Genomic DNA, 13,062 nt, shown 5'->3' on the forward strand with positions numbered 1-13,062 from the left:
AATGCTACCGTGGCCAGCTCATGCTTCTTTGGAATTCCTCTTGCCTTAATTCCCCAAAGTGAAATTAACTGGATCAAAATGTACAACTGTTCTTGTGATTTCTTGCAAATATTGCTCAAATGCTTTCCAAAAGGTTATGCCAATGTCTTATAAAATGTTAGCTACAGCTGACTATTCCAATCTCATTTTATCAATACGAGTTCTGTCACTTAAGAACATTTTTGTTCATTTAATAAGTGAAAATGGCACTTTGCTGTCTTAATTTACATTTATGAGATTATAATTCCCCTACTTGTTTTTTTTTTTTTTACTTGTTTATTTATGCTCTCCTCTTATATGAAAAAACCAGTTCAAGTCCTCTGTTCACACTGTGGTCCCTCTCACCTTGTCTTAAACCATCTTAATTTCAAAGAGTACGAACACCTGATTCCAAGTCCTGGCTCCTTCACTCCCAGAGGTCATGTGACTCTGGTCAAGCTACCTAACCTTGCTATGGCTCAGTTTCCTCAACAATAGTTGATAATCATACCTGCTTCCTGGAGCAATGTGAGGATTAAGTTAGATATGTATATATGTATATGTGTGTATCTCAGCATGTAAGTCCTCAAATTTGACCCTTATTACTTACAGCATATATAAGAGAATTATACATACTGTAAAATGCAGTTATTCTTTTTTTAGTCTGTTTTCCTTGCACATTTTTCTAGTGGAATCTGTTCATTTTTCATTATTTTCTCAACTGCTTCTACTTTGGCACATTCTTACCTCTCCTAGGAACTAGCAAATCCAATACTATATCTTCTGCTATTTTTTTCCTGTGATTTGATCTTTTGTATTTAATTCTAATATGAGTTTTTTTTGGGGGGGGAGTGAAAGATAAGGCTTAAATCTAAATAATTTTCTCCCTGAAAATGCTTACTACTTTATTTAAAAACCCTTTGATCCTTCTTTCTCTAAAAAACTATTTAAAATATTTTGTTTGTTCAAAAGCCCACATATAGTTCTCATAGAATCATAAAACTAGAATACTTGGATAGTAAGCAACCCTTCCTCTTAATTTTATCAATAAGCAGGAAAGCAAGACCCAGTGGGGAGATCTGCTCAAGGTCTCAGGGCCAGTTGGCAGCACCGCAGGGGCTGAGTCCAGGGCCCCTTCATTCACATAGCATCCCAAGAAGCTGGCCACGCAGGGGAGATCTTGGCTCCCAGGCCAGTGGCCCTTTCACAGAACTGTACTCACTCTCCCATGAATTTCATCAGGGGTACACATGCCAACCTCATGGAAGGGACATTCAGAATGTACTAGGAAAACTTTGGTCTCAATGTAGTTTTGCTCATGGCTTTGACCTGACAAATGATATCTATCAAGTTTTACTCCAGGAAAGAGGAAAACAGACGGACCCTCACAAAACACCCGGCTAAAGTCTAAGGAAGAATGTGACAAATTCTATCAAGTTTTACTCCAGAATAGAGGAAAACAGACCCTCACAAAACACCCGGCTAAAGTCTAAGGAAGAATGACCAGGCCTGTATCCCACAGTGCCAGAGAACAGCTTCCTCACCTTGCCACAGTGAATGTGTCCGCTGGCAGGAGACGAGCTAGCTGGATAAAGACGTGATTGAGGGATGGACAGAAGCCGCACCACTGTGCATAATAAAGCAGCAAAACATCCTGTGGGAAGGGAAGACAGCGGTTACTTCCACCTGGGAAAAGGGCTCCTCCTCATTTCTTCCTTGTGTTTAGAACCCTGCAGGCATTCAATAAATGCTGCTTATGCAGAAATTATGATTAAAATTTAAATCTTTAGATCTTCTCAATTACATACGTTCTTAAGGACTTTTTACAACTAGAAAATCACCATGCAATTCACTCATGTTCCACAATAAGACAGTCACATGTGGTTCTTCAAAAGCCAACTGTTCAACCCAACAACTACAGCTTTGGAAATATTTTTATTAGAGATAGATGGCTTGATTTTTGCCTCTCTCATGATTCCATACCTGTTTTTGGAGGACTACTTCCCAAAAGGTATCAGTTGTCACTTCAGTGATTAAATGCTGAGAAGGGAACTGGGCAGAGTCACTTCCAATAAGATGCCTTTTTAAGGGACTGTAGAGAACGCTGAAGTTTTGAATAAAAGACTCTAAAAATAAAGAGAAAATGAGATCAAGTCTTCTCTTGAGACAAGGAGAGTAGCTGGCCTACTTTAAACTCCACATTTCAAAAACTGGAATGGTTTCACAGGCTCACAGTTTTAACACTTCACTTACAGGCAAAACCCCGAACAAAGCTGCCCAGTGTGGCACCGGGGTTAGCTGTGGTAGTGTTAACTCAGTGGACAGTGACTCAGATAATGTGGTGTTAAGATGTCCTAATACTCACACACACTAGGAGTTCTATCCTTTTTTCCTGACAGGGCTGTCCCCAAACACACAGCGTGAGACTGCACATGAGAATCCTCAGCGTGCCACAGTCTTTAAGAGGCTTAAACCTGCAGGACTGAGCCCGTCAGGTGCCAACTCCACAACTTGCTGTAGAACGGAGGGTGTCTAATGGCCATGAATTTGAGGACAAGGAGCTACATTTTTGTTGGTTTCTTTTATTAAAGTTCTTCAACTTTCTTTTTAAAAAGATTAGGAAAAATAAGCTCAATGATATTTAGTAGAAAAAGTACATAAACAAAACCCATACATAATCTAAAAACCTAACTTGAACCAACAGTTTTACCCTCCCCACAAACGCCACCATCTTCAGATTCCTTTGCCTCATCTGAAGCAGCACTAATTTGGGTTTCACTTCTTTTTCTTTCTTCTAGCTCTCTTCATTCTGAGGTCCTAAGAACAATGAAATGTTCTGCAGAGGAAGGAGGAAGTGAAGAATGTCCTGTGAATACTGAGAAGGATGCATTATCAGCATCTGAATAACACTTAGTTGCCTATGTTTTTGAAACATAAAACCAAGAATTATTTCCTAATCTGAATGAAACCTAAATTGTGTCCTAGAGTCAGCTCACTGAAGAGTCAACTCTCCAAACTAACAATGTCACATAGTAGATTTCTGTTTGTATGTTTTTTGTAAAGTTCACTACAAATTTTGTTACCAACTACAGCACAATGAATAGCTGAGCCAGGCAGATTTAGAAGACTAAAAGAAATCTGAAGAAAGCTTTCAGATTACCCTTAAATTCTAAGTGAACACATTATGGTCTCATGGAACGCCTGACTATGACTGAACAGAGTTCAGAAAAATCCAATAAATGCTTCCTTAAGAAACACAAGCTTGTTAGAGTTTAAGAAAACTGAAACTCAATACACCAGAACATAATTTGAGTAACCATAAGTAACGTAATGGAATATTGGAAGTAATCTGCAACATCAATAATTACGCACTTCATAAAGTGACTGGTCACAAAAAAAAACAAGGTTCCTTTAAACACTGAGGAGACCTAGTGTTTATAACATATAATTTGCTACAGAAAAATTAGCATTTACATACCTCTTTTCAGAAATGTGTCAGAGGTAAGAAACAAGTTTCACCGGGACTTAAAGGAGGACTGGCTGTTAAAAGGACTATGATTTAAGGGTTCTGACTTTACTCTTGCTTTGATACTCTCGAACACATGAAAATAAAGTGTCTTTGCCTGCTGAATCCCCCGTTCTCCGTCTGGCAAACACTGACTCCTGCCCTGGACTTCCAATGAGGCTGAATTAACGTGGCTTTTGAATTCTCACTTCCTTGTGTCTGTATCAAGGATGTCAGCAAAGTCCTGGGAACAGGACAGCGTGGGTCAGTTCAGTGTTCCTGCCAAGCCCTGAGGGTAAGCACGTGGATGCTTTCCCATAATGGGGCCTTCACCCCAAAAGTGATTTCTGCTGGTTCGCAACTTGACACCTGTTTACTGCACTTGACACTTGTTTACTGTTACGATCTAGACACCCAACATTATAGAAGCATTCCTCAATGTTATAAAACAGCAACAGAAGAAATTAAGTCTGGTGCCCTTAATACTTATACATTTTAAACCTGGGAGACGGAAAGGGAGGAAAGGTGGCTCTATTTTTCACCCGGGTTCTGCTTCAACTCCTTAGAAGGAAGCTGTTGTGTGGCTCAATCCATCAGTCCCCTGCGATGTCCCCATCAGATGGGCTCCCCGGATGCTGCCCTTCACAGCGGCCCCCTCCCCAGTGACTGCAGCTTGCTCCACCTGAGAAATGTGACAAGCTCTGCCAATCCAGAAAGTTGGACTCTTGCCCCCGAAGGGCTAACTGACAAACTTATCTGAACTTTGGACTTAGGAAGTTTCTGTTCCATTCAACAGACTGAATCAGCTACTTGTAAAATTATGACCAAGTGTAGTCTAAAGATAAAATGAGCTAAAGAGCTCCCACAATATTCCCAAGACCAATGTAATGAGACCCCTACAAAAAAGTTGTCTATGATAAGTTAAGCAAAGCTTATCAGGCTTGAGAAACAAAGCTGCCTACAGTACCTAGGGTGAACTTCATAAGGGCTTGTTTGGGGTCCAAGATATAGTGAGACTCTTCTTTCACATCCACAATTGCAGCAAATTCTTTCACGCGTGTGACGCTTGGGGCGCCCAGCCTCTCTGCATATAACCAAAATAAATTTGAGTCCAAAAGGTAGATGTTCAGGGTCTTGTTGGTTCTGCAGCTTAGACCTGTGAAGTCTGTGCTATCCATGTCCACTTCAGGAAAGAGGAACCGGTTATCCTCAATGTGAGGAACGGAGCTCGGGGAAGCAGCCTCACATTTCTTCTCCAGGGAAGAGAATGCAAGGGCTGGGGTTTCAAAGACCTCTTGTTCAGAATCAGTGAAGCCCGTCACACCCCTGTTTACGGTCCTGCAACATGCAGTGTAGTAGCTGAAAGGACTATAAGAGCTTAAAAAATTGCTGCATTCTATGCTGTCTGATGCCACGTGATAAAATGTCTGCTCCTTGAGGTAGAAGGAATCTAGAGCTGCTGCCATCTCGAAAAAGCTGCACTGTGGCATGCTGACTGAGCTGGGCCTGATGCCCCCGGCGGTCTGGTTGACACACAGCTCACAGACATTGTGGGTCCTGGAGATGGCGTGCCACTGGGGCAGCACCACAGTGTTACAGCAGGGTGATGTGGTGATCAGTGGTGGGTCTGGCAGCTGGGCTGGCGCCTCAGGTGCCAGCGACTCGAACCCCGGAACGTCCACCCGCCGCAAGTGCTGGAGGAGGCGCTCTACTACCTGGTCCCCATGACAGTTGTTGTACTCCAAGGCCACTTCGGTGATCTGAAACAGAGGAGGAGCCCGTGAGATGCATGGAGTAGCTGAGGGGGAGCAACCTGGTCTGATTCACAAGAGGGAAACTTGACCATGGGGACTGCCTCGAATAAGCAGCTGTTACACTAGAACCTATTCATAACAAAGAGGCTTGGGTTTTTTTTTTGTGTGTGTGTTTTAAGTGAAAGTTTACAGTTCACGTTGAGTTTCTCATACAAAAAGTTATACACACATTGTTATGTAATTCTAGTTGCTCTCCCTACAATGTGACAGCACACTCCTCTCCACCCTATATTTCCTGTGTCCATTCAGCCAGCTCCTGTCCCCCTCTGCCTTCTCGTCTCACCTCCAGACAGCAGCTTCCCACAGTCTCATGTGTCTACTTGAGCTAAGAAGCACACTCCTCACCAGTACCATTTTATGTCTTACAGTCCAGTCTAATCTTTGTCTGAAGAGTTGGCTTCAAGAATGGTTTTTGTTTTGGGCTAACCGAGAGTCCAGGGGTCATGGCCTCTGGGGCCCCTCCAGTCTTAGTCAGAGCATTAAGTCTCATCTTTTTACTAGAATTTGAGGTCTGCATCCCACTTTTCTCCTACTCGACCAGGGATTCTCTGTTGTGACCCCTGTCAGGGCAGTGACTGGTGGCAGCCAGGGACCAGCTATTTCTGGTCTTAAGAGGATGTAGTCTCTGGTTTATGTGGCCCTTTCTTTCTCTTGGGCTCATATTTTCCTTGTGTCTCCGTGTTCTTCATTCTCCTTTATTCCAGGTAGGTTGAAACAAATTGATGCATCTTGGATATGGCCGCTTGCTAGCTTTTAAGACCCCAGACGCCATTCAACGAAGTGGGATGCAGAACGTTTTCTTAATATACTTTGTTATGCCAATTAACTTAGATGTTCCCTGAAACCATGGTCCCCAGACCCCGACCCCTGACAACTCTGTTCCTCGAAATGTTTGGCTGTATTCAGGAAACTTCTTAGCTTTCTGATTAGTCCAGTTGTGCTGACTTGCCCTGTACTGTGTGTTGTCCTTCCCTTCACCTAAAATAATTCTTGTCTTCTTGGGTTATTTTTCAGAGCACAGGATTTATCATGTCTTTTACCAGAAAAAAAGTCTAAGGAGAGCACAATGTCCTAAAAAGATCTTTTCTCATCCATTTCTTTCTTAGAATCTCTTGCACAAACAAAACAGTACATGTCCCTCTATTAGCAGATAATGAAGTACGAACCCCAGAGACTACGGCCCCTCGGCACCCTGCTAACTCAGAACTGAAGCCACTCCTGAAGTCCACCTTTCGGCCAAAGATTAGACAGGGGTATAAAACAAAAAATAACACAGTGAGGAACGTGCCCCTTAGTTCAATCAAGTATACGAGACCAAATGGGTAACGCCTGCCCAAAAGCAAAGACGGGGCAGCAGGGACAGGAAACATGGACAAATGGACACAGGGAACCCAGGGTAGAAAGGCAAAGGGGGAAGAGTGCTGACACACTGCAGGGATTGCAACCAATGTCACAAAACAATTTGTGTATAAATTTTTTGAATGAGAAACTAATTTGCACTGTGAACTTTCACCTAAAACACAATAAAAAAAAATAATAATGAAGTATGTTTTTAGAGATGAAAAGGGTCTCAACACTGTCTACCGCACGAGAAGGATGGAGCCCAAAGAGTCAAAGCAGCTCACTTGAGCACATACATCCAGGTTGTCAAAGACCCAGGAACAGAACTTAAATTGCTCAACACCCCGTCGCATGCATTTTTCACTATGCCTTTAAAACTACCCCATATTATGCCTCCTTTCAACATCTTCAGTGCAACTGATACTTTAAAAACTTCCCAACTCCTAGTGAGCAAACTGGAATTATTTCAGAGCATATACATTTCCAAGTAAATTCATGCCTTACAAGAGGCTATGAATTCGGCCTGTTCCAAAGATTACTCATCCATCTCACCCACTCCTAACTCCTTCCTCCTCCTATAACACCCTCCCTGGGAAAATGGCATCATCAGGCTAGAAAACTCAGTCGGCTCTAACTTATGCTCTGCGTCACCGCATGCCTCAAATCCAGCCAGCGCTGGCTTCAACATCACTAAGCGGGCCCCTTCTCTTCATCCTCATGGCCACGGCCCCAACTCGGGCCCTCACCTGTCACAGACCTCCGTTTTCTCCACCCTACCTTCAGCGCGCCTCCACACTGCCACCTATTATTTTTTAAAATACGACCCTAAACATGACACTCCTCAGCCCAACCTTAGATGGCTCCCTATGAGCCCTGGGAAAAGCTCCGTCCAATCCGGTCCCTTTCATCTTTTTGGGCTCTTCAGGGGTCAGGCCCTCTCCCAACACCACGCCTCTACAGAGGCCTCGGCCTGGGACTCTGGACACTCCATATGACAAGGGTCCTTGTCCCCAGACCCAGGACCAGACCTGGGTCACTATGCAGTGAATCTAACCTCTACCCCAGGAGGGGTTGGTTTCTGCATCTCCAGTGTCCCTGAGCTCCCCTAGGGGGCTCAAGGTGTCTCTTGATCTGTTCCTCTCCCCACAGTCTAGTGGATTTAGGGACCATGCTGATTTATCCTGGTATCCCCACAGCCCAGCATATATTTATGCATATCCATATTTATGCCTATTTCCAAGGAAGGTGATCCAACTGAATGTGGATATTATCGAACAATATCATTAATATCTCACACAAGCAAAACTTTGGTGAAGATCATTCAAAAGCGGCTGCAGCAGTATATTGACGGGGAACTGCCAGAAATTCAAGCTAGATTTAGAAGAGGACATGGAACCAGGGACTTCATTGCTGATGTCAGTCAGATCCTGGCTGAAAGCAAATACCAGAAAGATATTTACCTGTGTTTTAATGACTATGCTAAGGCATTTGACTGTGTGGATCATAATGAATTATGGATAACATTGCAAAGAATGGGAATTCCAGAACACTTAATTGTGCTCATGAGGAATCTGTACATGGATTAAGAGGCAGTCGTTTGAACGGAGCAAGGGGATACTGCATGGTTTAAAGTCAAGAAAGCATCAGGACTGTATCCTTTTACCATACCTATTCAATCTGCATGCTGAGCAAATAATCCAAGAAACTGGACTATATGAAGAAGAACAGGGCATCAAGATTGGAGGAAGACTCATTAACAACCTGCGTTATGCAGATGACACAACCCTGCTTGCTGAAAGTGAAAAGGATTCGAAGCACTTACTGATGAAGATCAAAGACCACAGCCTTCAGGATGGATTACACCTCAATATAAATAAATAAAAAATCTTCACAACTGGACCAATAAGCAACATGATGATAAACAGAGAAAAGACTGAGATTGTCAAGGATTTCATTTTACCTGTATCCACAATCAACACCCATGGAAGCAGCAGTCAAGAAATCAAAAGATGCATTTCACTGGGCAAATTTGCTGCAAAAGACTTTTTTAAAGTGTAACAAAGCAAAGCAGTCACCTTGAGAACTGAGGTACACCTGACCCAAGCCACGGTGTTTTCAATCACCTCATATGCATGTGAAAGCTGGACAATGACTAAGGAAGACTGAAGAATTGATGCCTCTGAAATGTGGTGCTGGTGAAGAATACTGAATGTATCAGGGACTGTCAAAAGAACGAACAAATCTGTCTTGGAAGAAGTACAACCAGAACGCTCCTTAGAATCAAGGATGGCGAGACTACGTCTCACACACTTTGGACATGTTATCGGGGGGATCAGTCCCTGAAGAAGGACATCATGCTTGGTAAAGCACTGGGTCAGTGAAAAAGAGGAAGACGCTCAAAGAGATGGATTGACACAGTGGCTGCAACAATGGGCTCAAGCACAGCAACAATTGTGAGGATGGCATAGGACTGGGCAATGTTTCGTTCTGTTTTGCACAGGTTCACTATGTGTCAGAACTAACTTGACGGCACCTAACAACAACAACAGCCCAGCATACGGCAGACACGAAACGAATGCTCAATAAACACCTGATGAACGAATGGATCTCACAGCAATGTACATGCTCCATTTCTAGGTGAAAGTAATTTCTTTACCCTCAGACCACTATAAACAATTCAGATTTACGTTTTACTCCAAGGCTCCATTTCCAAACTGAGTATCGTTTACTACCCAGTCCCTCCCACCACCCAGTTTCATCAGAAAGACAAGGCATTATAATCCAGAGCCATTTATTCTCTAAAATAGAATAGTGTGTTCACCTGAATCAAATCTTGCCAGTTAGCTGAAAGTTGTTAGGTCACTCTGGGCTTCATTTTCATTAATATGTGTGTTTGTGTGTATAAAACCATTAAATGAGTGTATTTCCAATTTCAAAGAAAACACGAATTTTATAACAAGTAATGTTTATAGAAAGAGTTAATTCAAAACATATGCATGGGTACAGAGGAAGACATTGAATAGTTCTGAGTATAAACAACTCACTTTAGATGATAAACCACTGTTTTAAATGGTTTCTTTTCCATACAAAAACACCTCAGCCTTTTTTGGATAAGGCTTTTGATGGTAAATTATATGAACAGGGTCAAGACTATAGAATCCACAAAAAGCCCTGCCCTGTGGCCCCATCTTGGTACTGCTTTATAGTCAAAGACAGAATAGCAGACCACCACTCCCGCCCCTGAAAAAAGACCCACAAAACTTTATTTACTGTATCTTTTACAAAAAGAAAAGTCTATGAAGAACAATGTCCTAAAGAGATCGTTCTCATATCTTTTATTCTTAATATCGCTTGCAAAGCAGCCGTGTAAAGAATATTTTTAATGGAAGAAAATATTTTGTATAAAGTAATGCTTCTGAAGAGCACAGAAATCTTTCCCTATAAATTGACCTTGTTTTTACAAATAACTTTAAATATCTGCACTGTAACAGCCTCCTTCCAGTTTCTTTAATCAGAAAAAAATTTTCAGTCAGAATAAAATAACCATACCTGTATTTGACAGCTGCATACACTGTGAATGCTTCAACACAAAGCTTTTAAAGCAAAAAACAAGTCACAAGGGCTCTTGACTGGCTGTGGTCACCACTTCTTTTGATAAACAAGTTGTGTAATAAACATTTGGATGTCTTATAACCTCTCTAGAACTCTCCAGAGACACCAGGTGTCCGTGGCACAGCACTGGCATCAGGATCTGTGTGGGTGTGTGCACGTGCAGGCAGGCCTGTCCGTAAGGCAGCTGCCCTGCCCCAGGCTTGGCCCTCACCGCCCAGCCACCATAGTTCTAGTCACTTCTCACTGATGACCTGCCATACTCCCCACTACAACTGTGTCTAACTCCCTCACTGGGCATGCCCCAACTCTGTCACCTTCACTCTACAATCACCTCTCTCTTCTCAACAGTGCATTGTGATGTTCTGTCCTAAAGATGCTAACAGAAAAATAAGGCTTCCTTAAATGCCCTCGTAGTCAAAGAGCTGGAGGTTGAGTTTATAACTTCTGTGAGTGTGATGGTCACTCCCTTCACCGCACCCAAACCCCCAACAACTTCTTTGTCTCTGATCACTGTGTCACTATTTCCCACTCAGTGGTAGTCCATCCCTACTGCCATCATCTGAGTTTAGGTTCTTGTTACTTCTCACTTTTCTGAAACACTGAAGCCAGGACAACCTTAGTATGTTAACACCCACCTCTGATTATATCTCTTCATTGTTCAGGGAGACTTTGATGGTTACAGTTAGTCCTGCAATCCTCAAAGAAGCACCCAAGGTCCTCTTTCCAAACACTTTTTCAGAGTCTTTTCCAACTAGCCCTTTAGGGGACCCAATGCCCACTCAACCTGTACTATTTCCTAGTTCCTAAACCTGTTGCCAACTTTCCTACTCCTGTGCCTTTACTCAGGTTGTTCCTTCCCTCTAGTTTCTTTCAACCCAAGATCCTGGCACTCCCTGAAAGTCCATCTCTAACACTCCCCCTCCCAAAGCCTTCCCTAAACTCTCTTTTGCCCGGCCCCAACCTTCTGGGACAATGCCCTCCCGCCTCCTGATCCTGGGCCTAGGGCTGACCTCCTCTACTTGGAATTATACACAGGTGCTCATTCCCTTACAGGAGCCCTGGTGGCACAGTGGTAAAGTACTCAGCCACTAACCAAAAGGTTGGCGGTTCAAACTCCCAGATGCTCCACAAGAGAAAGATGTGACAATCTGCTCCTGTAAAGATTTACAGCCTTGGAAACTCTATGGGGCAGTTCTACCCTGTCATATAGGGTCGCTATATTAGATACAGTCAAGAATCGGAAGTGTCCTGGTTCATAAATGTCCACATAGCAAAGGTTTTCTAAAGAAATGAAGTTTTATTACTTTGAGTCCTTCCTAATCAGAGGAGAAGAAACAAAACTACGTCATCTCTTCCTCTGACCTAGTGTAACAATGTTCTTTCAGAATGCTCCCCAGCATGGACACTAACTTTAACAAGATCCCAGAGAAGCAAACTGCAGGATCTGCCTGAGCAGACAAGCAGGCTAGCGCTGAGGAGGCTCCAGTGCAGGCTATGTCTGGATAGCCTGGTGAGTGCCACACTGGCTCTCAGAAATTGGTTTTGGAAATTAAGGCATCTTGAGGGAAGGGAAAAATAAAACCCTCAGTAAATCCAATTTAGCAATCCCAGGCTCCCTCTGCCTATTGTTATTGTTCTAAGTGCCTCCAAATCATCCATGTATAAGATAAACCCACACCAAGAGAGAGGGCGTGCACTAGATGAGCAGAAAAAGCAGGAGAGGGGCAGGCCCCTGATGCTGGTTATGTCTGAAAACCCCTCTGGCTATCTGTGCAACAGGGGCAGCTTAGAAAAATAAGGCATCCCAGTGTCACCGCCGCTGCTCCTGATGCTGGGCTGCATGCCTCCTTCTCACCCTCTCCTGAGGATGGCCAGGGCTAGTAGTCACGCTAGACCCCCTGTGCCAATGGCATCTTCTAGGCCACACTAAACCCATTCCCTCTGTCCCACCCCCAGAGTGGAGGCTCACCAAGAAGTACATTTGGTCCTTCTCTGGAAAGGCTTGGTTTGGCTTTTCCCGTCACTGCCTCCCCTAACCCCCAGACCTCAGCAGCTGTCTGCAAATGTGGCCAGGGAGGCTATGGCTGTTCCTATCCTAGATGTGGGCTCTGGGTTCCCTCCCTCCTACTCATTCATAGGAGAAAGGCATAATGCCACCAAGACACAGCTGCCATTACAGGCAGCCACTCAGCTGCTAGTATAAATGACTCTCTGCACAGAATGAGTGAAGTCCAAGTTAACGAGGCTTTCCTAGTCATAAAAAGACGAATGAGGCACTTTTTAACATTATGACTCTTACCTCATCTATCAAAGGGTGACTTTCTGCTAAGGGATTAAAAGGTATGAATAAAAAAAGTGCTGGTCCTTTCTTCAGTTCATTATTTAGTAGAAGACTCTTGCCTCCATGTGGCCACAGCCATTGAAGGAGTGTCTCCCGGTTTTCTAAGGCCCATTTACAGATGTTCTCGGCTGTGTAGTTGATGACTTCCCTGGGAAAGACCTGTGGAGGACAAACACACAAGGATAAAACAGCTGAGAGGCCAGGCAGGAGCAAGAGGCATTTGCACTGTCCTCAAGAGGCCAGATGACCCCATCACTTCACAGGGGAGAGAAATGGGGCTTAGAGTAGCAATGTGACCTGGCCCTGGTTGTACAACTAAGACCTAGGTCCCCTACTTCTGGGGAGAGCATGGCCTCACAAGTGGTGGAAAAGCAAACAGGTGACTTTCAGATAACGTGAGTCATCTGTTTCCCCTTAGGTAGACTTACCTA

General features: G+C 43.6%; 1 protein-coding gene across 15 annotated transcripts in view; it reads right to left on the reverse strand.

The window, feature by feature from the left end:
- Positions 1 to 13,062, reverse strand: part of TXNDC11 (thioredoxin domain containing 11) — a 75,867-nt gene that overhangs the window by 7,264 nt on the left and 55,541 nt on the right. For all 15 annotated transcript variants that reach the window (XM_023557354.2, XM_023557355.2, XM_064295593.1 and 12 more), the window contains 4 exons: positions 12,590 to 12,790; positions 4,491 to 5,283; positions 2,002 to 2,144; positions 1,563 to 1,672 (listed from right to left, as the gene is read on the reverse strand). In XM_023557354.2, the coding sequence (XP_023413122.1) occupies positions 1,563 to 1,672; positions 2,002 to 2,144; positions 4,491 to 5,283; positions 12,590 to 12,790 (1,247 nt within the window). The remainder of the gene's footprint in view (positions 1 to 1,562; positions 1,673 to 2,001; positions 2,145 to 4,490; positions 5,284 to 12,589; positions 12,791 to 13,062) is intronic.

This window comes from Loxodonta africana, chromosome 12, assembly GCF_030014295.1.
Source record: "Loxodonta africana isolate mLoxAfr1 chromosome 12, mLoxAfr1.hap2, whole genome shotgun sequence".
In the NCBI taxonomy this organism is placed as follows: domain Eukaryota; kingdom Metazoa; phylum Chordata; class Mammalia; order Proboscidea; family Elephantidae; genus Loxodonta; species Loxodonta africana.